General features: G+C 44.1%; 1 protein-coding gene across 1 annotated transcript in view; it reads left to right on the top strand.

Annotated features, from left to right (window-relative positions):
* Positions 1–5,562: 5,562 nt before the first annotated feature.
* Positions 5,563–22,138, top strand: part of LOC124560336 (leucine-rich repeat and immunoglobulin-like domain containing-NOGO receptor-interacting protein 4) — a 71,659-nt gene continuing 55,083 nt past the window's right edge. Inside the window, exons 1-2 of the mRNA XM_047130923.1 lie at positions 5,563–5,716; positions 15,768–16,144. Of these exons, the coding sequence (XP_046986879.1) occupies positions 5,563–5,716; positions 15,768–16,144 (531 nt within the window). The remainder of the gene's footprint in view (positions 5,717–15,767; positions 16,145–22,138) is intronic.

The raw sequence follows: 22,138 nt of genomic DNA, 5'->3' as shown, positions 1-22,138 counted from the left end.
TATGAGGTTGAACGCTTTATACGGGAAGAAATGCGTCTCCCGCCATAACATGTTCTCGGAACACATTTTTCGATCCTCAATACTATTCTGTACATAAAGCTGGCGAATAACGAGCTGCGCGCCGACGTTGTGCGGCGTCACGCTAACGATCTCAAGTTCCGATACTCTGACGGACATGTAGGGACTGTCGTGGTTAATCAGGCTGGATTTGAACTCCGAACGTTGCGGGTTTTCGAAATTCTGTTTGTAGTACCGTAGTACGTTGTGGCGGCCGCTTTTAAACGTTACGGAAACGTCGTCAGTCACGTGGCTGAGGCGTGGAAGACGTTAAAAAGGTTGAGAGGCACCCACATGACTTGCTCATACTGTGGCATCAAGCAGTCAGGCCTGCAAGATGAGTGGTCTGCCAAGCGAGTGGATTCATTCTCATTTATCGAGTAACATGAACTCTAGTACTCACACTTAAGTTACAAGTTATCCTCCCATATGATTAATACGCAACGGAAACACGCATCTGACTATCAGTAATTTACAGAACTCTGACCGTACACTACGCACTGGCAATACCACATTTTCTTTTTGTCTTTTATTTAACGGCTTTTGTCAACACGTGGCCACCGCACTGAATATGAATGGCGCACACATTATGAATTCGGGACATTATGACAACATACAATTCGAAGGAAAAGTCCACCACTCTTTTTCTTTTCACTATCTTATTTATTCCGATAAATTCTCTAACCTAAACACACAAATTCTACAACCTAAAACAATAACACATGAGAAATTCCGCCCAGTGGGCATGGCTTTACAATGGTGAATCTCTATATTATGGTCTCGTAATTATTTTTAACGCTACAGTGCACTTTCTGGATAGGATGGTGGATCTTTTATTATACCTCACACTTCGACTCTCACAATCATCATCACTAAACTTTCCTCCAGACCGAGCGGTACCGAAGGAACAAGCATAACCCACTAATCTTTTGAAACTACCTTGCTACTCTCCCATGCAAACCACACATACCCAAATTACATGACATACATCACACTGCAATAAGAAATATAAAACACTAAATAGCCACAACACTATCACTTTCAGCTTTCCCACTTCAATTAATATTTATCCCAGTTTCACACGACACTGCCCCACTTCGTAATTCTACTTTCCTACTATGAACTCTGGAGATATATGCACGTCTTCCTGACTGATGGTGCGCTGTACTCTGATGCCCTGACACTTGATGACCCGACGTCCTTCCCTGCCTCCATCTTCAGTCAGTGTCCACCTCCGAACATCGACCTTCCCCCGTCTGCGTCTGATGCGGTAGCCAAGTGGCGTTGCTGGACAGACGGCCGACTCACCTTGCTTCTCTCTCAGAGTTTGAATCTAGCGTCACAAGGAATTATATCACGCAAGGTAACATTAAGAACGTATTCATCACACACGCGAGTCCTCAACTGATACCATGGACGAGTACTTCTCTTTATCCTTTGTCTCATACACAGATTGAGACTCACACAGTACTCACCACGTGGAAGTACTCGTCTCTAATTTCAAGTCCTGCACCCGCCATTTCTTAAATATTTCAACTTATGGTACACACGCTATTTCTTAAATATTTCAACTTATTGTACACACGCTAGTAATTCAGCTTAACTTAAGCACACGGAAGTATTTCAACTTATTTCTACACGTGGTTTCATTGTGACCGTTGGTCACTTCTGAAGATTACTACAATCCCTTTAATATTACCTGCCTGACATTTAATTCTCCCCACAAAAGTTCCTGAAATAGAGAAATTATTATTTCAAACTACTCTTAAACATTCCACATGCATACCATGTCTCCATTCTTTCATCATTACGAAGCACAACCAAAACAGGTCTTAACAGCACAAGCTCCAGCGGCAGAGTGCTGAAACATGGCCGTTCTCTAGGTCCTCTCACACCTCTGTCGAAGTGGGGAGGCACCTTGCTACCCTATTGGTCAGCCACATTTCAGGCGCTCAAAGCTCAGGCAAATTTCATCTCTTTGGTCCCACCAAAGGTGGCTAAAGGATCAACTCAAAGATGATCATATATTCACATTCACTATCTGCGGTTAGCAGACGACCATACATCCATTCATTTCACAGATCTCACCAAACTGGATGTAGGGATTTACTTTGTGGGAGTGCACATGTGATCAATTAAATAAATAAATTGTCATTCTTTCCCACACTGGTATCCGGCTTCGCTGTATTAATTGAAATTGAGTTATTTTACAAAAAAAAATGTGTTCTTCTGACAAAAATAATGAAGTATGTTGTACCTATTTTCAATGTCGGGCGGTACTGTACCCTTTTAAGGTACTGTGTCCTCAATGGTTACCGTCAGGTAAAAACTGAACTGCAGAAACACGTTCCTTCCTACTTGGTTATTGCCAGCTGCAGGGCTGTCGTCATGTGCGATGGCCAGCCGCGCACCTGTTCACGATGTGGCGAGGTAGGCCATGTCCGAATGTTTCCGACGTAGACTGGTTCAGACGCCGGCCGGAGACGCCGCTCTTCCTGCTGCGCCCACTGTGTTACCTCTGTCTTACGCGTCTGTGTCAGTGCCGCCTGCTACCCCCCCTCTGAATCAGTCGGTACCGGTGTCGACTCCACTCGACGACGCGATGGACGTTTCGGAAAATTTGGAAATTTGTGGTAAGATCTTATGGGACCAACTGCTGAGGTCATCGGTCCCTATGGTTACACACTACTTAACCTAACTTTAACTTACGCTAAGGACGACACACACACCCATGCTGCCGACCGTTCCGCCTGTCTCTCCTACACCCCTGTCGGAGGCAATACAAATGAATGACGACTGTCAGTAGGCACAAACTGTCTGTCTCGACCACATAGTCGTTGGTCATGGAGCTGTACCTACCTCCGCTTTTCTACCATCAGCCTGCATGTCGGAGGATACCCGCCCGCCATCCGACACGAAACAGCATGTTAGGAAGCAACGGTCGCCGAGGAAACGGAGGAGACAACGTCGTACCCCTTCTGATGACTGCGTCCATCGGAAGTCTGCACAGGTTGACGACTGATGGTGCGCTGTACTCTGATGCCCTGACACTTGATGACCCGACGTCCTTCCCTGCCTCCATCTTCAGTCAGTGTCCACCTCCGAACATCGACCTTCCCCCGTCTGCGTCTGATGCGGTAGCCTCACTTTCTGTATCTGACGCTACCTGTGGGCGCACCTCCAATAATGTTCCGCTGAACCGGCCGGTGACACGTTTCTCTCCTGGGCGGACGACGTCGATGTTGAGGATGGACGTTCTGGAAGTGTACAGAACGAGCACCGCCTGGTGTGCAGATCGTCGAGAGCTGTCTGGTTCTTGGTGCGACAGATGTTGTCCCTAATTAACCGTACGACTCTTCAGACACCCACTCAACCGCCCTCCTCTTTCCGGACGCGGGACACTTCCCGCAAGCGAAAACGAACTCTGTGGGGTGGATTTGCGGACCCGCAGCACACTACTTGTTTGCTCATGGCGAGAAAAGTATACTTGGCTTTTGGCAGTTCGTTAATGAACATCATTGTGCAGTTGTCCACAATCCAAAATACGGACAATTTTGTTCCAATTTCCTCTGCAGTGTTTTCCTTAAACCACCCCAGAACTGGGGTATTCCTGTCATGAAGAGTTGATCCCCGTCTCTTCCATACTTAGAACCGATATATTCACAAGTGATCGGAATGTTCGTTCGGAGAAACTATGTTTAATAGTCTCAGTTAGTCTGACGTCTTGTTGCGCCCCCCTCCTCGCGTGACGCTGCTTTCTGATATTCTCGGTCGTTCAGTCGTATTAATGACAAAAGTAAAAAATAAATAAAAATTAAAAAAACGAAAAAAAAACAAATAAATAAACGATGTTCATTGTACCTCTACGCCACAGTCCCTACGCTTTCCTTGTTCCTGGAGGATGGGAACGGGACATGGTGGCGAGGCCTCGGGTTGCGACCCCTGCCCACCTTGCCGCCACCCCTACGTTTGGGCGCCTGGAAGGTTCCCTTCACAAAAAAATTTAAGAAAATAAAAAAATAAAAAAAAGTGTTCACCGCATGAATTTAACGTGTAGAAGGTCGTAGGTTCAAACCTCGTCAAATGCAATTTTTTTTTTTTATTTCCTAACCTAATCAACAGACTATTCCGTTAATTGGTTTAAATGCAATTCTTTTTATTTCTAATACTTTGCGTGTCATTTTCATCATTGTACTGACTTTTTTATTTGCTCTTACTTTCCTTCCTATCGTTTTTTGTTCGCTTGGAATCTGCCTGTGTTGCTTATAATCTGTAACCAACCGACAACAAGGACTGCTCATTGGTTCGTGACGCTGCAACTTTGTAGCCAGTGTGAGGATAGTTTTAAGTAATCAAATACAGCGAGAAATTACAGTTTGCTTTTAGCGCTGAAACTGAAATATTTATTTCATGAGTTTGCTCGTAAAGGTAACCTTTATCGCCGCGAAAAAACGATTATAATTTTAGTTCTGTCGCTCCATATCACTATGTTGAGGTTACGTTACTCTGAGTTTCAATTCAGGGCTACAAAATGCATCGCCCCCCGCAGTTCAGTTATTGGTCACTAAAATCAGCAGTCGACAGAGCGTATCGCAATCCCGTCATACCTCGCGGCGGCCGCTTCCAACACTGCTCCGCGTTACGCATTAACTGTATTCGTGAAGTGAGTCGCCGTGTTTGTGTGTCGCCTATAACCGAGCGATAACCACCAGCCGAATGGCAACACCGTAGCGGCAAGTGACACACTTCAATTGTCAAACAATTTTAATCCGTTTTATTGCAAGTTCTCGAAAAGTCAAGTAAGGAAGAAGATCCAAAGCAGTTTCGCATCATTTTATATTTCCAGGGATGTTGCAGTCCGTTACGTCCAGACTAAAGTGTCGGTGATAATACGCTAAGAACAGACAGGTTGTTACTTCGTACAGCCGACTTTATTCTCGAGAAAGAGAAGCAAGAATAGTGGGACCATCGCCTGCCGCAGTGGCAGGAAGAAGTCGGGGGAAGAGGTCCCAGGCCGACGGAGAGCGGTTTATGCCCGTCTCTATACGGAATCCGATCGTATTGTGTCGGGAGTCTGTTTATTTTATGTCCCCTATAAAAACGTGCACTCCTCCGCGGCTATCGAGCGGCCGCCCCCCCCCCCCCTCCCCATTCTCCGGAGCTTATTTCGCCCTTCAGTTGTTTCTCCAATCTCTCGACGGTGCTGCCACCGCGCCATCTCCCAATTTAAATTCATGCTGAATGTCATATCCCGCGCCGGCGGCTGGCGCAATCTGGTTCCCAGACATAAAACAAGGCCGCGTACGTGCCCTGCTGCTGCGCGCCGCAGCACAGAGCTGCCGGCTCCGGGTTCCTTATTATGCCCGGAGATGTTTCGGTTCGTTACAGGGCGCTATTTGATCTGGGACTGGCGCAAACCGGCGCGAAGGACGGAGACGAAGACGAAGCTGCCAATACCACGGCTTTTGGTGTTGCAGGAGCCCATGATCGCAGCGACGCCGTGGAATGGAGGATGAGCAGACAACACGGCGGTGGTGGGGCGACGCGCGCCCCCAGGGCGCCGCCCACGCCGGGTCCCCGCGGCCTGCCTCCTTAAATCATGGGTCACAGCAGCAGAGCCCGGCATCAACGCCCAGTGATGCCCGTGGTGCGCGCTTCGGTAAGTCCGCCTGTCTACAGTTTACTGTGTAACAGAGTCGTGCGTTGATAGAAACCGATACGACATGTATAATTCCACAATTCGGCTGATGATATACTTCCCAAACAATGAGGTAGATAATCACTACTGCAGCAGCAAATGCAGTAATTTCATTATTTCCCGCGTAAGTCAAATCAAGAATGTGCTAGCCTTGGTAATACTGCTCATTCAGTTTCTCCGCAGGGTAGATTTGTGAGTGAATGCACGATGAAAATCGTTTTAGTATAAAAAACTTTTTATGCGTGGCCATAGTACTAACCGAAACTGAAACCCTCTTATGTCCTGTCTTCTCTTCTCGCGCTTGAAAAACGTCATATTGCCACCCTGAGCTGCTGGTAAAATACTTTATTTATACAGTGAGTTTCAGCCGTTTGTCCATGATTAGATTTCTATTTACCAAACAAAACTATCCATAAGTAACATTACAGACTTAAAATGCCACAAATCTGTTAACTGATGTAAGTGTTAACATCAACACATACGTAATGGAATGTCACTTACATAAAAGTAGTCACAGCATCATGTTAGACGAAATATAAAATCATGCATGTGATAAAACCAACAACAATACACTGAAAATAAAAGTGTACCGTAACACAGTGATGGATTCATTACGGAAGCCACGTAACATAAAGACGTCAATAGTTCACAATGGTACGGTCATCATATCGTAATATTAATTACGTCGTCAATCTACAAAAAACTGTGCTACGGAGTGTACACATTCGTGTTGGCACTGTAATAGTGTTAACAGTGTGAACAGATTCATGTCACGCAGAATACTTATCAACTAATCACTGTTTACTTATACAACCGAAGATAAGCATAGAGGTCTACATACGTCGATAGTAACTAGAATCTTACGTATGCTAAGCTGTGGGTCATCTGCCACGATACATGTGTCCTGTGTGTAGCATCTACTAGCAATCTGCGCGCATTATAGTCACAGTTGCGGTGACAGAAAACAAAATGCTTAGAAGTAATAGCTTACATGTATTCACAGGCACTAGAGTGATACGATTTAATGTCACATTCATCTGTACACTGCTTTCAGCGTACGGTAACTACTATGGGACAGGCCGTACAGATAGATACAATGCACGCCTAGCCATTGTCTAAATATATACAGTGTAACTAAATGAAGGCAGTTTGTTGATTTCCATAGGCGTTTCGCTTCTTTTATTTGGGAAGCATCATCAGTGGCCTGAAATACATGTTTCCTTTTATACATGCAATAAACATTTTATGTGGTAGATATACATGCTGCTATATTACATTTTTTCGTGTTTTTCTCTTGTTTTTTAGGTTCGAAGCAACTTTTGTAGCACAAGTTCAGTACTGTGTAAAACACCGAACGATGCATTCACAGTACGGACCTTGTGCTACAAATGTTGCTTCTAACGTAAAAAACAAGAGAAAAACAAGACAAAATGTAATATATCAGCATGTTATATCTACCACATAATACGATTATTGTACGTATAAAAGGAAACATGTATTTCAGGCCACTGATGACGCTTCCCAAATAAAAGAAGCGAAACGCGAATGGCAATAAACGAACTGCCTTCATTTAGTTGCATAGACGGTACATACCTCCACGAATTTAGAGCAACTAAGGGAAAGACGGAAAACAGAAAAAAATGACGATATACAGTGTAACAGATGTAACAACTACAGTTTCATAGACACATAATTGTATCAGCGTCTGAGCGACTTCCTCACCTTCGTAGATAATTCGCAAGCCACTTCATGGTGCGTGGCGATGGACACCTTGTACCACTATTAGTCGCTTCGTTTCCTGTTCCACTCGCAAATAGAGCGAGGGAAAAACGACTGCCTATAATCCTCCGCACGAACCCTAATTTCTTTTCTTCTTTGACGGCAGTAGAATCGTTCCGCAGTCAGCTTCAAGCGCTGGTTCTCTAAATTTTGTCAACAGTGTTCCTCGAAAAGAAAGTCGCCTTCGTTCCAGGGATTCTCGTTTCAGTTTCCAAAGCACCTCCTTAATTCTTGCGTGTTGATCAATCCCACCGGTAACAAATCTAAAAAATGGCTCTGAGCACTATGGGACTCAACTGCTGTGGTCATCAGTCCCTAGAACTTACAACTAATTAAACCTAACTAACCTAAGGACATCACACACACCCATGCCCGAGGCAGGATTCGAACCGGCGACCCTAGCAGCAGCGCGGCTCCGGACTGGAGCGCCTAGAACCGCACGGCCACCGCGACCGGCTAACAAATCTAGCAGCCCGTTGTGGACTGCTTTGATGTCTTCCTTTAATCAGAACTTGTGGGGATCCCAAACACTCGAGCAGTACTAAAAAGTAGATCGCAGTGGTGATATATACGCGGTCTCCTTCACAGATCACCCGTACTTCCCTACGATTCTCGCAATAAACCGAAATCAACCGCTCGCTTGTCCTATTACTACAGTCATTTCATTCTCGTTCTATTTCATACCGCTTGGCAACGATACGCCTAGATATTTAACCGACGCGATTGTGAGAGGCAGCGCAATACTAATGCTGTGTTCAAATACGAGTAATATGAGATTGTTTTTATAGTCATCTGCATTAACATTTTTCTTCATTACATTTTTCTACATTTCGAGCTACGTGTCACTTATCACGCCAACTATAAATTTTGTCTGTCATCGTGTATCCTCGTATAGTCAGTAACCGAGTAGACCTTCCCGTACATCACACCATCATCGGCAAACAGCCAAAGATTGCTGCTCACAGTCAGATCATTTCTGTATACAGTGGTCCTATCACACTCCCTGGGGCACTCCTGAAGATATCCTTGTTTCTGTATGTTTATTGCCCTTGTCTTTCCCTGTTGAGTCTGGAAAGACAATTTAAGAAAATTGAGCGGGAAGTAAATTGCGTCTCATTCAGCACCACAACGGTGAGTACAAAACTTTGTTATTTACAGAATATAGTTTTTCACTTTTTTGTTTTTCGGCTTACTTGCCAGTTCACATTTGTTTCATCGGCTTCCCCAAAAGCAGTGTAGTACATATGACGCTAAAAAGCACATTGTGGTACACGACTAGCACATTGAAACACTTCAGCGACCGCCTTGTACAAATAAGGCCATTAGTTTACACAGGAAACAACAATGTGCTGCACTATACTAGTCTACTGCACTTTATATACTACGCCAATGTATCGAGTTCTAGAATGTGTGGTTTAGCGTTACGAATGGCGATTAGACATTTTTGGTTTATGACAACGGCACATTTCCACCACATCGCGAGAATTAGTTACGAAGACTACTGGTGATCTTCAGGTGTCACCTAAAGAAGTTCATTAAGAACAATCCAGGCTGCGGCTTAATAAATGCTCTTGGACTACAGTTATGGTGGTTCGTATTAACATTTAATTTACTATTAATCTGCACATTTTGGTTCTTGCATTTAAAAATAGGAAGGGCAGCCCAAGTACCTTATTTCACGTTTTGGAAACAAACTGCTACAAACAGTCGTAGGAAAAATAATCAATTACTCGCCCATCCTTTACGACACGTCGTTAAAACAAAGGTAACAGTGAAATGTAGACACATAATCCATTGCTATGACGCAACGAAGCGATAATTGGTTAATTTCCTATATTAACAGAAGAAGACTCCATCTCTTGTTTGTAACCTGCGGATTGTTCGTCATAGGAACTAAAACATCATATTCAGTGCAAACAATTGCTCATTTACGTCGCTGACCGTCTCGCGACGCGGCTCGCGGCTGATTTACACGCTGGCGCATAACGCATACCCTTAACGATCAGTATATTTTGTCGAGAAAGTTGCTCCTCTAAAGCCCTTTTAGCACGAGCGACTTTCTGGTCAAAATCGACTGATCGTGGTGGACGCGCGCCACGTGCCATCGTGTAAATCAGCCGCAAACCGCGTCGCAAGTGAGTCTGTGACGTAAATGAGCAATTGATTGTGGCGAGTGTGTTCTAGAACATTGAGTGTGTCGCAGACTGCGCATGCGCGGAAAGACGTGTCTGTGGCGTCGTCTGGTAACATCGGAACTTAACCAACTCTTTCATCAAATGTACTCGCAGTCGTAAATATGGAAAACCATAAGATGTATAATGAAATGGCGGGAGTCCCGGTTTTCCGCTTATCGCGAGCAGTCTCCTTACCATCAGACTTTCCGAGAACGATTCATGGTCTCACTCAAACGTCCATACGTCGTGAGCCACGCGTGTACAAAGTGCACTCGACAGTCATTAGTATTCTTGTACAGAGGAGACAGTTTAACTGTTGTCATGAATGTCCGAAGGAACTTCATATCGTATTTCTGAACAACACAGCACAACAATATCGCAGTTAACCAACTCTCGCCAAGCTCACTCATGTTATAGTCATGGATTTCATGCTTTTGTGTCTTTTCAATCTTCAGTTCGTTGTTTGCTTCGTTTTTGTGACACATTGCAAGGTTGTATTTTCCCTCGAAAGTTCTCGCGTAAGTGACTCGAAATATCCAGAAACAATAAGATATTTACGTTATACATTAAATCGGCAGAGAAAAAGCCTCCACTATGACACAATAAGAAAGTAATTAGATATGCACCTTTTAATGAAAACTGTTTCAACAGTGAGAAAGTCAGATCTATTTACAGAGAAAAATAATTTTTATCTTATTTGGCAATTAAAAAGATAAAGTAAAAAGGTGCTTCTTACTGCCTCCAGAGTAATATTTTATGTGTCTGTGAGTATTTATTTTCCCGCAGGGTCAATCTAGATGTTTTGAAATGTTCAGATGAATGTTCCCTATCCTTTCGGCTCAGTTAACACCTATGAACAAACCAGATCACTACAGGCACTGAGCAACTATAAAAACAATGCGAAATTATACTTTACGTAAATCAGAGTATCATTACTCGAACTCTCTTAGATAGGAAGCGCTTGTCTGTTTAAAGATCCAAAGACTAGGAAACACAGACAAGCCTGGAATTATGTAGAAAGCAAATCTCAGCAGAGAAAGAATGTAATCAATGTACGTAGCTCGGTTTTGAGTTGTGGTAATTCTGGCTAGTTGTATAAAAGAATGCATAAATAAAATTTAAACTACAAAGCCAACATGGGTTAAACTAAAATAGCAGATAGCAAAAATGAACCTTACATTGAGCCACAGTACGAAATAAATTATATATAAACAGCATATATAATATTCATAAATTGCCAACAGGACTCAAACCCTATAGACAGGAACTACACAACTAGTTCCGAACAACTGTGGCACAAACAATTTTAGCAATATAAGATAACCAAGCTGTAACTAGTAAACTGTTTAAATAAAGCCCAGGTTATCTCAAACCTAATACAATCTAACACACATAGTTTAAAGAACCATAAAGCACAGAGATTAGCTCTGAATAACTGTTCGTACAATCTACACACTAAGATATCCTCCAGATTTCATTATTGGTTAAAATATTCTCGGTGCACTTGACGTGTCGACTTTGGATGAAATCATAAGCATTCAATGATTTCTGCCATTGTGTCGTCAGAGGTTCGATCATCATTTCTAACTCATCTTGTTACGAACCCTTCCAAGAACGCTACGTGGTGTGACAAGAGCGTGTGCAACCGTTCAAGGCAAAGAAGACAGGGTGAGTCGAGAAGTCATTAATAAATAGGAAAACAAGTGACAGCTTCAGTATCTTTTGATGAACAATAAACTGCTGCTCCATCAATATTTCGATGTATCTAAAAATTCAACCTCGAATTAAAATATCGAAATAATTACAGAAAGCAAAGAAAAGTTCTAATAATACTTCCCTACATACAGAGAAAACGAAATCTGTAAACAGATTTCGGTTGCCGTCAATTGGAGAGGAATTAATAATTTGTTCATTGTGGCCGCGACTGTTAAGATTCAAGTTTAAACGTAGTGTCTTCTCGGTCTTGAGGTGCACACGAATATAACGGCGGAAGCTGCACCATGTTAGAAAACATATGCGTCAAAAACTAAGTGGCCAGTTCTACAGGCCAGCAGACGACAGCTAGCCACTTGACCACCCAGCAAGTTGACACCAGCCGTAGGCCCGCTAGAATGAGGGACCGGCCAGCTAACAAACCGCCGCTCCGTGACATTCTGCAACGCCTCTCTGGAAGGTCCTCCAGTTGCCGTCTCGCACGGGAACGCATCTTATCTATAGGTACGCTTCGCCATTCTGCGGTAAAGTTTATCGGTCGCTACTTCGGGCCAAATCAAGTAATGACGCTCGGATTCCATTGCCGTTTCGGTTTGGCGCTCGCAAGATACTACGGGAGAGCAGCAGTGCCAGAAAACGCTCTTTTGTTGCCTATACCTAATTCTCGCGGTTGAGTATTCACTCTCTGAATAATTCTCGTATTAAACTTGTGTAGTTATAATCAATACTTCTTCTGTGGGTCGTTCTGTGATTATTTTTATATCAGGGAGGCTAACCTCGATTAAGTTTACCACGGCCTTTTGTGACTGTCAATTAGCAATTTTTCACAAACACAACTTTTATTTAGGTAAATTTACAAAGTTGACGACTGACCAGCAAAAGAAAGCTAACAATAAAAATGCCATTAAAAGTCTCCTAATTGAGGCAAACAAAAGTTTTCTAAATTTCTACAGAGGTTCGTGGTAGCACATACACACTAATAAAAGTGAAATTCAGAGACGAAGACGTAATCTTCAGCGGTCGAAGTCCACGAGGTCGGCCTCCGGAGTGAACTGAAGTTCGGGGCTGGTTCTAGCCCCTAAATAGCTGTCTGCAGCCAATCAGGTTTTGGCGTAGTGATACTTCCAGCAGGCCGTGGCTCGAGCTCCCCCTGCAGGAAGTAGTGCTCGGAATGTCTGTTTCCATTATCTTGTATATAAAATAGCCGGTCTTTACCATGGTGCTTTTGGTACGCCTTGGACAAAGACAACCCCGTCCTTTGTGGTGTAATATGGGTTGCCAGCCCTCAGGGGCTACCTTGGCATCGGCGTAACACGTTCTGTACTGATTTCACAATGCATGTCTTTGTTTATTTTTTGCACCTTTATTTAATAGTGTTGCCATTTCTGCCACTTTCCCATAAGCCATCCAAATTAGTGGCTCTCTACAAGTAAGGTCGTAGTCCGTGCCTTTCTGATACTATGTAGAATCCTAACATGACATCCCGATGGCCCACCAGTATTTGCGTGGAAGAGCCAAAGATACCCAATATCGTGTAGGGGATCCGTGAACAGACAAAAGTGCCGCAACAGGACGTGGCATAGACTAATATCCGAAGTAGAGTTGGAGGGAACTGACACCATGAATCCTGGAGTGCTGTCCATAAATCCGTAAGAGCACGAGGGGGTGGAGATCTCTTCTAAACAGCACGTTGCAAGGCATCCCAGATATGCTCAATAATGTTCACGTGTGGGGAGTTTGGTGGTCAGCGGAAGTGTTTAAACTCAGAAAAGTGTCCCTGGAGCCATTCTGTAGCAATTCTGGGCATGTGGGGTATCGCATTGTCCTGCTGGAATTGTCCAAGTCCGTCGGAATGCACAACGTACATGAATGGACGCACGCGGTCAGACAGGATGCTTACATACGTGTCACCTGTCAGAGTACTATCTACACATATCTAGGGGTCCCATATAACTCCAACTGCACACGCCCAGCACGATTACAGAGCCTCCACCAGCTTGAGCAGTCTCCTGCTGACATGCAGGGTCCGTGGATTCATGAGGTTGTCTTCATACCCGTACACGTTCATCCGCTCGATACAATTTGAAACGAGATTCGTCCGACCAGGCAACATATTTCCAGCCATCAACAGCCCAATGGCGATGTTGACGGGCCCAGTTGAGGCGTAAAGCTTTGTGTCGTGCAGTCATCAAGGTTACACGAGTGGGCCTATGGCTCAGAAAGCCTATATCGGTGATGTTTCGTTGAATGTTTCGCACGCTGACACTTGTTGATGGCCCAGCATTAAAATCTGCAGCAATGTGCGGAAGGCATGCACTCTTGGGACATTGAACGATTCTCTTCAGTCGTCGCTGGTCCCATTCTTGCAGGATTTTTTTTTTTCCGGTCGCAGCGATCTCGAAGATTTGATATTTTACCAGATTCCTGATATTCATGGTACACTCATGAAATGGTCGTACGGGAAAATCCCCAATTAATCGCTATCTCGGAGATGCTGTGTTCCATCGTTCGTTCGCAGACAAGACGCCACGTCCAGACTCACTTAAATCTTGATAACGTGCCAATGTAGCAACAGTAACCGATTTAACAACTACGTCAGACACTTGTCTTATATAAGCGTTGTCGATCGCAGCGCCGTATTCCGCCTGTTTACGTATCTCTGTATTTGAATACGCATGCCTATGCCAGATTCTTTGGCGTTTCAATGTATCTCTGGCACTAGCTGGGGGTGAGCTCTTCTCATTTACACCGCCCGAGACTCGCGCACTGCGGCAGTCAGGTACAAGTAGCGCACATTGCCGGTTCCTACCAGGTGTACCGGTATGCAATGAGCTTTAAGATACAAATGTGTCGATAGGGAACATTTGTTGTGAACGAGCCTTAATTTTTTTAGTTTGGTTGGTATGACATCTGTCAAAGATATTTAGTATACATCAAGTCATGGAACAAACAACATCATATGCTTTCATCGTGTTAACAATGTCGAATTTTGTACCAGAAAGTGACGATTTGCAGAAAGCATTAATTTTTTGTTTTCATTTTAAAAAAGGTGCTGCAGAGTCGCATCGAATGCTTGTCGAGGCGTATGGTGAGCATGCTCTATCAGAAGCAGCACGCAAAAGATGGTTTCAACGGTTCAGAAATAATGATTTTCATGTAAGAAATGAAGAACGTGGAATACCACCAGAAAAGTTTGAAGACGCCGAATTGCGAGCAACATTGGGTGAAGATGATACTTTGAGTCAGAATCAAATGGCAGCAACGCTATATGTTGCACAACAAATAATGTCTGACCGTTTGAAAGCTATGAGAAAGATCCAAAAGTGTGGTAAATGGGTGTCACATGAATTGAATGAAAGACAGATGGAAAACCGAAAAACCATTTGTCAAATTTTGCTTCAAAGACATGAAAGAAAATCAATTTTGCATCGAATTGTTACTGGCGATGAAAAATGGATTTATTTTGAGAATCCTAAACGGGAAAAACCATGGGTTAATCCGGGACAACCATCAACACCGACTGCAAAACCAGATCGATTCGGCAAGAAGACAGTGCTCTGTGTTTGGTGGGATCAGAAAGGTGTGGTGTATCATGAGCTTCTAAATCCGGTGAAACTGTGAATACTAATCGCTACAGACAATAAACGGTCAATTTGAACTATGCATTGATCGGATAAAGACCAGAATGGGCCAGAAGACATGGCAAAATAATTTTTTTAGACGACAATGCACCTGCACACAAAGCAAAACTGGTTCAGGATACAATCAAAACACTTGGCTGGGAGCTGCTACCCCACCCGCGGTATTCACCAGACTTGGCCCCTTCCGACTACCATTTGTTTTCATCAATGGGACACGCGTTGGCTGAGGAACACTTCGATTCCTATGAAGAAGTCGAACACTGGGTGTCTGATTGGTTTGCTTCAAAAGACGAACATTTCTATTGGCGTGGTGTCCACAAATTGCCAGAAAGCTGGTCAGAATGGATAGAAAGCAATGGTCAGTACTTTGAATAAAATGTCTTTACTTTTCAATTCAAAATTAGTGTTTCATTTTCACAAAAATACGCTCATTTCTTACCGGTACACCTGGTACATTTTATTACCGTATTACGGTTTTTTCGTGACGTCGCTTTCACCGTCCAGGTGCCAAACTAAACAAATGTCAGCTCACACGACGCACATTTTTGGCGCTGATATGTAAACAAAAACGACCACGTCTAACAGGCGAAACAGTGGAGGAATACAAAGCCAGGGGCGCTGCCCTAGAGTCGCTTGGTATTGCATAAGGAAACCGCTCGTACAAAAGGGGCTTCCAGCATGACGTGAGAATGGCGGTGAGTGCAGGTAGCGGCCAGCCGCCCCCGCCGCGGCAGAGGCGGACAGCGGGGTGGCGGACGGCGAGCTGTCGGTGGCGGCCCCTGGCGGTGCTGGGGGCGGCGCTGGCGCTGGCGCTGCTGGCGGCGGACTCTGCGGCGGCCGCCATCTGCCCGTCCAAGTGCCAGTGCGACGACGAGACTCTCGAGGCCTCCTGCACCGACGCCAACCTCGAGGTCGTGCCCATCCAGCTGAACCCCGACGTCAAGCGCATCAACCTGCAGGGCAACCGCATCAGCAACGTCCACTTCACACTCGACCTCTACTCCAACCTGCGCCATCTCGACCTGTCCCGTAACAGGATATCGTCGCTCGGAACGCACAACTTCAAACTGCAGACCAAGCTGGTGAGTAGCTGTGCTACCGGCTGTGTTTTTTTCTGAGTTGTGCTTTACAATGATACGAAGGACATTTTATAAATCTCGCAAGCTATTTTTTTTACTTACACGTTTATTTTTTTTAAATATTGTAACACCCCACCCGTCACTTCGCTGGTTTTGGCGTGTGTTCACCCCAACTAATTGACTAACAGATCAACAGAGAGTGCAAAACTGCCGCAATATCGGATAACGCAAAAAAGTAATATGGCCCTGTGACTCCTGATTGAACTGCGGTGGCAGTGTTGACATTAATTTATTCAGAATTGATCACTTTTAATTATAAAGGGGTGCACATTGATGTTATATTCATCTATTTACCACCAGATGCAAATGTTGAACATAAAATTAATTAAGAAAGTGACTTGGGATTTCAACTACTTGATTGAAAACAGATGCAATCGATTAGCACAAATTTATTTTAACTCCCGACCTTCAATCATCTCATTACAAGACTCTCCTATCAGGCAGTGGTAATAAATTGCGTTTGCGTGGAGTAAAGCGCGATAACTCAAAAGTAATTCCTATCGACTGACCCAGGCGTAATGCGAAGTGCGAGAAGAATTCTACAATACACGGCCCATGAAACCCTCGTGGAAACTTTGCCGACATGATCCAACAAATTAATCAGTGGCCGGAGCGGGCGCAATATCACCGAATACAGCGTGGCGGAGCGGCGTCGTTGTGTGGACGTCGGCCGACCTCGTGGTGCTGCAAGGCTGCGCTCGTCTATTCACTCCTAGCTATCTTGCTCAGTACATAGCTGAACCAAAACTTCCTATCTCCAAGCTCAATCGTTCCATTTGCTAAGTCCTAAACTGCAGAGATGCTCACTCTTTCTCAGGCAAGCTGAGTAAAGAACGCCACGTCCGCACTCTAGGCAAGCTGGGAACGGAAGACCTCTACGGAAACTTCTCACAGTCTGCTCTTCGCCTCGGTTTCCCCTCCAGCAAAATCACTTATGCCAATTGCAGCGCAAGTCTCTTTAATTATGCGTCGCTTCCCAGCGCCAGCCAATGCCTCCTCTGGAAAGTGAACAAATTCCCACAAAATTTCCCTTCCTTTCAACTTCTGCTATTTCGCTCCTCCCAGGCCACCCATCAAGGTTAGCGTCTGCACAAACACCAATTTTTCCGGAATTCTGACGCCCAGGAGAGTAATTCAAATTCCTTGGTCCTACGTTCCCATCGGAGGCCCGCATATTTCATTCTGTCGCTCTTCACCTGATTTACTTCAGGCTCTGCGGACCGTGAATTCAGCGTGAAGTTGCTATAGTCACGAAGACGCATATTTTGACCTCTGCTGACCGCTCCACCGTAGCTTTGCGCGGCTTTCACGCATGTTTCACAGAAAACCGAACGACAGACATTTATCAACAGGCGTACAAGTTCTCCGTCTGTATCCCGGTACACCAGCATGGAGTCGGGGTCAACCACCCACTCACTGTCACTCATCTTAAGGCGGCTGGAGGCCGCGCACCGTTACCGCTTTCTCAGAGCTTGAGCCGCCCTAAGCTGCCTATTGTCGCTTCCCTTAGCCGTTCCCCCGTCGGCCACGGTCAATTTTGAGTACTTCCCTGTGGTAAACTAGCCTCCAGTAAACCGACACGGTTCCATAAAGTTTTCATGTCGTGTGAATTACTTTAAAACCATCACCCGACATTAATTATTCCAATACGTCCATACTATATCCTCTACAAGATGCATTGTGCCTTGTCAGTCATTTTTGTTCAGCCCTACTGTTCGATCAACGTGAGTTAGGTGATCTTTAATGACTTCATGTAAGGGGCATAGTTCTTGCCATCTTACAATATTTTTTCACTATTTCTTTACATCGCTACAATATAGTTTCCCCACTTCTCTATGACTGAATACTAAAGTCTTGGAAGCTCCATTATTCCATCCAGGACACCCCGTCTGTTCGTCTGTCGAATGGCTCGGGTACCGGTGGTAGAAAGCTCTTCCGGAGAAAGATAACGAAGTTCACGCATACGGTTTGTCAACTTCAGGAAGAAGTCTAAGTCTGGTGGACTCACGTCCGGGCTGCAAGGAGAATGAGGCAATACTTCCCAGCCGTATCTGCGCAGTTTTTGGGCTACAACATTGCTGATATGCGGGCGAACATTGTCGTGGAGAATGAGCGGCCTAGCGTCGAGCAGTAGAGGTGGCGCTTTGTGCATTTTTCTGCCCAGGTTTTACGTCACGTTACGACAATACTCTGCTGTGATACTTGTTCCAAACGGGACTCTATCTGTCATGATGATTCCTTGATGATTATAAGCAAAAATCATCATTTGCTTGAGCTTTGAGCCACGCGGGATTAGCTGAGCGGTCTGCGGCGTTGCAGTCATGGACTGTGCGGCTGGTCCCGGCGGAGGTTCGAGTCCTCCCTCGGGCATGGGTGTGTGTGTTTGTCCTTAGGATAATTTAGGTTAAGTAATGTGTAAGATGACCTTAGTAGTTAAGTCCCATAAGATTTCACACGCATTTGAATTTTTTTTTTTTTTTTTTTTTTTTTTTTTGTGCTTTGAGCGAGTCAAAATTTCTTTTGGGCGTGGAGGATCTGAAGCTCTCCACTCATTGGACTGTGATTTCAACTCCGGTTCAAAGTCTCTAATCCAGTTTTCATTAATAGCGGCAATTCGGCACTATAATCCTTTACCTTCACGATCGAATCGTTGTTTGAGCAACGTTGTAAAGTCTAGGCGTTTCTACTTCTCTTTAGCAACCAAACAGTGTGGGACCCATCTCGCAGAACATTTTTCTTCTTCAAATCACTTGTGAGAATACCGAATACTGATGTCGGGTGAGTTCCCATGGCTTCGGGGAGTTTCTCAAAATTCGCACTGCGATCCTCACAAACCGCACTGCAATCTTCTTCAAGAGCAAATGCTACAAGTTTCACTCTTCTTTCATCTGTTGCCGTTTTTGGCCTTGCGGATCTCGTATTATCGTCTGTGCTCATACGTCCACCACTAAAACGATGAACCTAGTGTGAAACTGTACTACGATCCACTATTAAATATCTTAGACTGCACTGTGCATTTCCGTCGGGTTTTTGCCGCGTGAAGTATTGATCTCGATGTACTACCTCTGGTCTACGACAGTCACATTACCTGACTCCTACAGGGTCCGTTTCTACCTCTCGGCAGTTTTATGTTAAGAGTGCACAGCAAAAAAATTAAAACATGTGCTTCTTCCTCAAGCTCCCAACAACATCTGATGTAACTTTGATTGTTATTGCAACAAACAATCCACAGTAATACCAACTTGTGCATTATCTATTAAATGTCCCTCACATTTCGTTGGTAGAGTAGTTGATTTCGGAATTGCGATAATAAAACAGTCGCGGTCCAAACCTCCCATTCCAAAAGTAATGATTTTTGGAAGAACACTTTTATTAAAATTGGGTTCGGAAGCACTTAGGAGTTTTCAGAGAACCTCCCTTGAGAGGCCGAGCAGCATAGTGCAGTGATAGTGCAGACAAACAGCTAGCTCTCAAACAATGTGTAAAATACTACACGACTAATATTGAAATTTCCATTGAAACATACAGTTGGTGAAACAATGAACAGACCGTGTTATAGTAACAGTACACTGCTTTGAAACTTGAAGTATCATGAGCTTCGCCACCACTTACGTGTGTAAAAAATAACCATTATTGCTGTTTTTCACTCAAACGATCAGTTATTGAATGCAGTCAAGTTATTTAGATTGGTTGTACGTCTGAAATTCATTAGTATCTAATCATAACAAAACGCGAAAAGTATACAAAATTATCCTCACCAAAATATTTCGAACAAAGACATATAACAACAAAGAAAACAAATTTTGTCAAACAGGAATACCATTTGAGCACAAGCCTTTGAAACGTCGATCAAAAACGCCGATTTACTCACAACATAGCAACAGCACAGGAAATGAAATGCATCCGTGATAAAATACTCTAAACGAACAAAAACTTGGCTCAAGTACATTAGAACACGGTATTCTCTATTGTAATGTGTTCGATTCCCGTCCGGGTTGGGGATTTATGCAACCCGGGGCTGGGTATTTGTGTTGTCCTCATCATTTCATCATAATCGTCATCATTAGTGACAGTGGTTAGACTAGACTGTGTACAAAAATTGGGCTGTGTAAAAATTGGGACTTCGTATGGGCGCTGATGACCCCGCATTTGAGCGCCCCACAAACCAATCATCATCATCATCAGTCCTCTGACACATGGTTCTGAGCAGATAAGGCGGGTTGCTGAGTATGTAATTCTGAGAAGATAAAACGGGTTGCTGACGCAACTACTTAGATCTGAAGATGATCCTGGGTTATCGAAACATGTAATCTAATTAAAAATGATGATTTCTTGATGTACATACGACATTTCAAATACCCCCATGAAAAAAACCACATAGTGTCATATCGCAAGATCTTGCTCGCTAATTCATGTCACCACTGCGAGGAATCGCACAGGTAGGAAATTTCTCTTGTAACAAGTCTATTGTTGCAATCGGTAAGTGACAGACTGCACCATCTTGTTCAGATCATAACTGTCCAGCATTCCTACGATCCATCTCAGACCACAATGCACTCCTAACATACTGCGGTAGCGTTTGCCGTACACAGTTAATGCGTTTCCGGCGCCATCTTGGAAGAAGTACGGCCCATTTTCGCCCTCAGCTCAAATTCCCCGTCACACAGTCGTTCGTTGTAAAGGTTTCTCCAAACTTACTAGAGGGTTTACTGTGCCACAGATCCTGCAATTTGTTTGCTAAGAAGCCATACAGTAGAAAGTGCACCTGATCAGTGAACACTATTTACAGGGCTATTACAAATGATTGAAGCGATTTCATAAATTCACTGTAACTCCATTCATTGACATATGGTCACGACACACTAGAGATACGTAGAAAAACTCATAAAGTTTTGTTCGGCTGAAGCCGCACTTCAGGTTTCTGCCGTTTAGCGCTCGAGAGCGCAGTGAGACAAAATGGCGACAGGAGCCGAGAAAGCGTATGTCGTGCTTGAAATGCACTCACATCAGTCAGTCATAACAGTGCAACGACACTTCAGGACGAAGTTCAACAAAGATCCACCAACTGCTAACTCCATTCGGCGATGGTATGCGCAGTTTAAAGCTTCTGGATGCCTCTGTAAGGGGAAATCAACGGGTCGGCCTGCAGTGAGCGAAGAAACGGTTGAACGCGTGCGGGCAAGTTTCACGCATAGTGATGTGAAAGATTGTTTAAACCTCCTCTACCAAGAAACGTGCCAGAACTGCGAGCTCGCGTCAACAATGCTTTCGAACTCATTGATGAGGACTTGCTGCGCCGAGTGTGGGAGGAATTTTATTATCGGCTTGATGTCTGCCGAATCACTAAAGGGGCACATATCGAACATTTGTGAATGCCTAAAAAATCTTTTTGAGTTTTTGTATGTGTGTGCAAAGCATTGTGAAAATATCTCAAATAATAAAGTTATTGTAGAGCTGTGAAATCGCTTCAATCATTTGTAATAACCCTGTATTTTCGCTTCCCGCTCTTTGTTTGTCAAACATCCAGTGGGAAAATGCTTGCCACTTTTTGTGATGGTTTGGCTTCAGCTCTTGTGTCAACTGAATTTTGTAAGTGAAAGGTGAAGATCTACTTTTAAAATTCGCTGCATGCTGGTTATGAGAAATCCAATTGTTGTGGACGTCGTCGAAAATATTTCACCGTACTTAAGCCAACATTATCACTCACATGGTGATGTTGTCCACAGAACAGAAGTTGCAGGCATTTCAGAAAGTCGTTCTTTATGGGGCTCCCTTTATTTAAGAAGACTTTTTATTTAATAAGATTGTTCTTTCTAAAAAAAACTGCAGGACTGTTGACACAAGTAAGCAGAAAATAATCATCAGTAAATTGCAGCTATGTTGGTGCGTACACCAGATTTGGAGGACCAGGTTCTACAATAATGAGACAAACGCAAG

This window comes from Schistocerca americana, chromosome 1 (genome assembly GCF_021461395.2).
Source record: "Schistocerca americana isolate TAMUIC-IGC-003095 chromosome 1, iqSchAmer2.1, whole genome shotgun sequence".
Classification (NCBI taxonomy): Eukaryota; Metazoa; Arthropoda; class Insecta; order Orthoptera; family Acrididae; genus Schistocerca; species Schistocerca americana.
The sequence above is the reverse complement of the archived record's forward strand: the minus strand, read 5'-3'. Positions and strand labels throughout refer to the sequence as shown.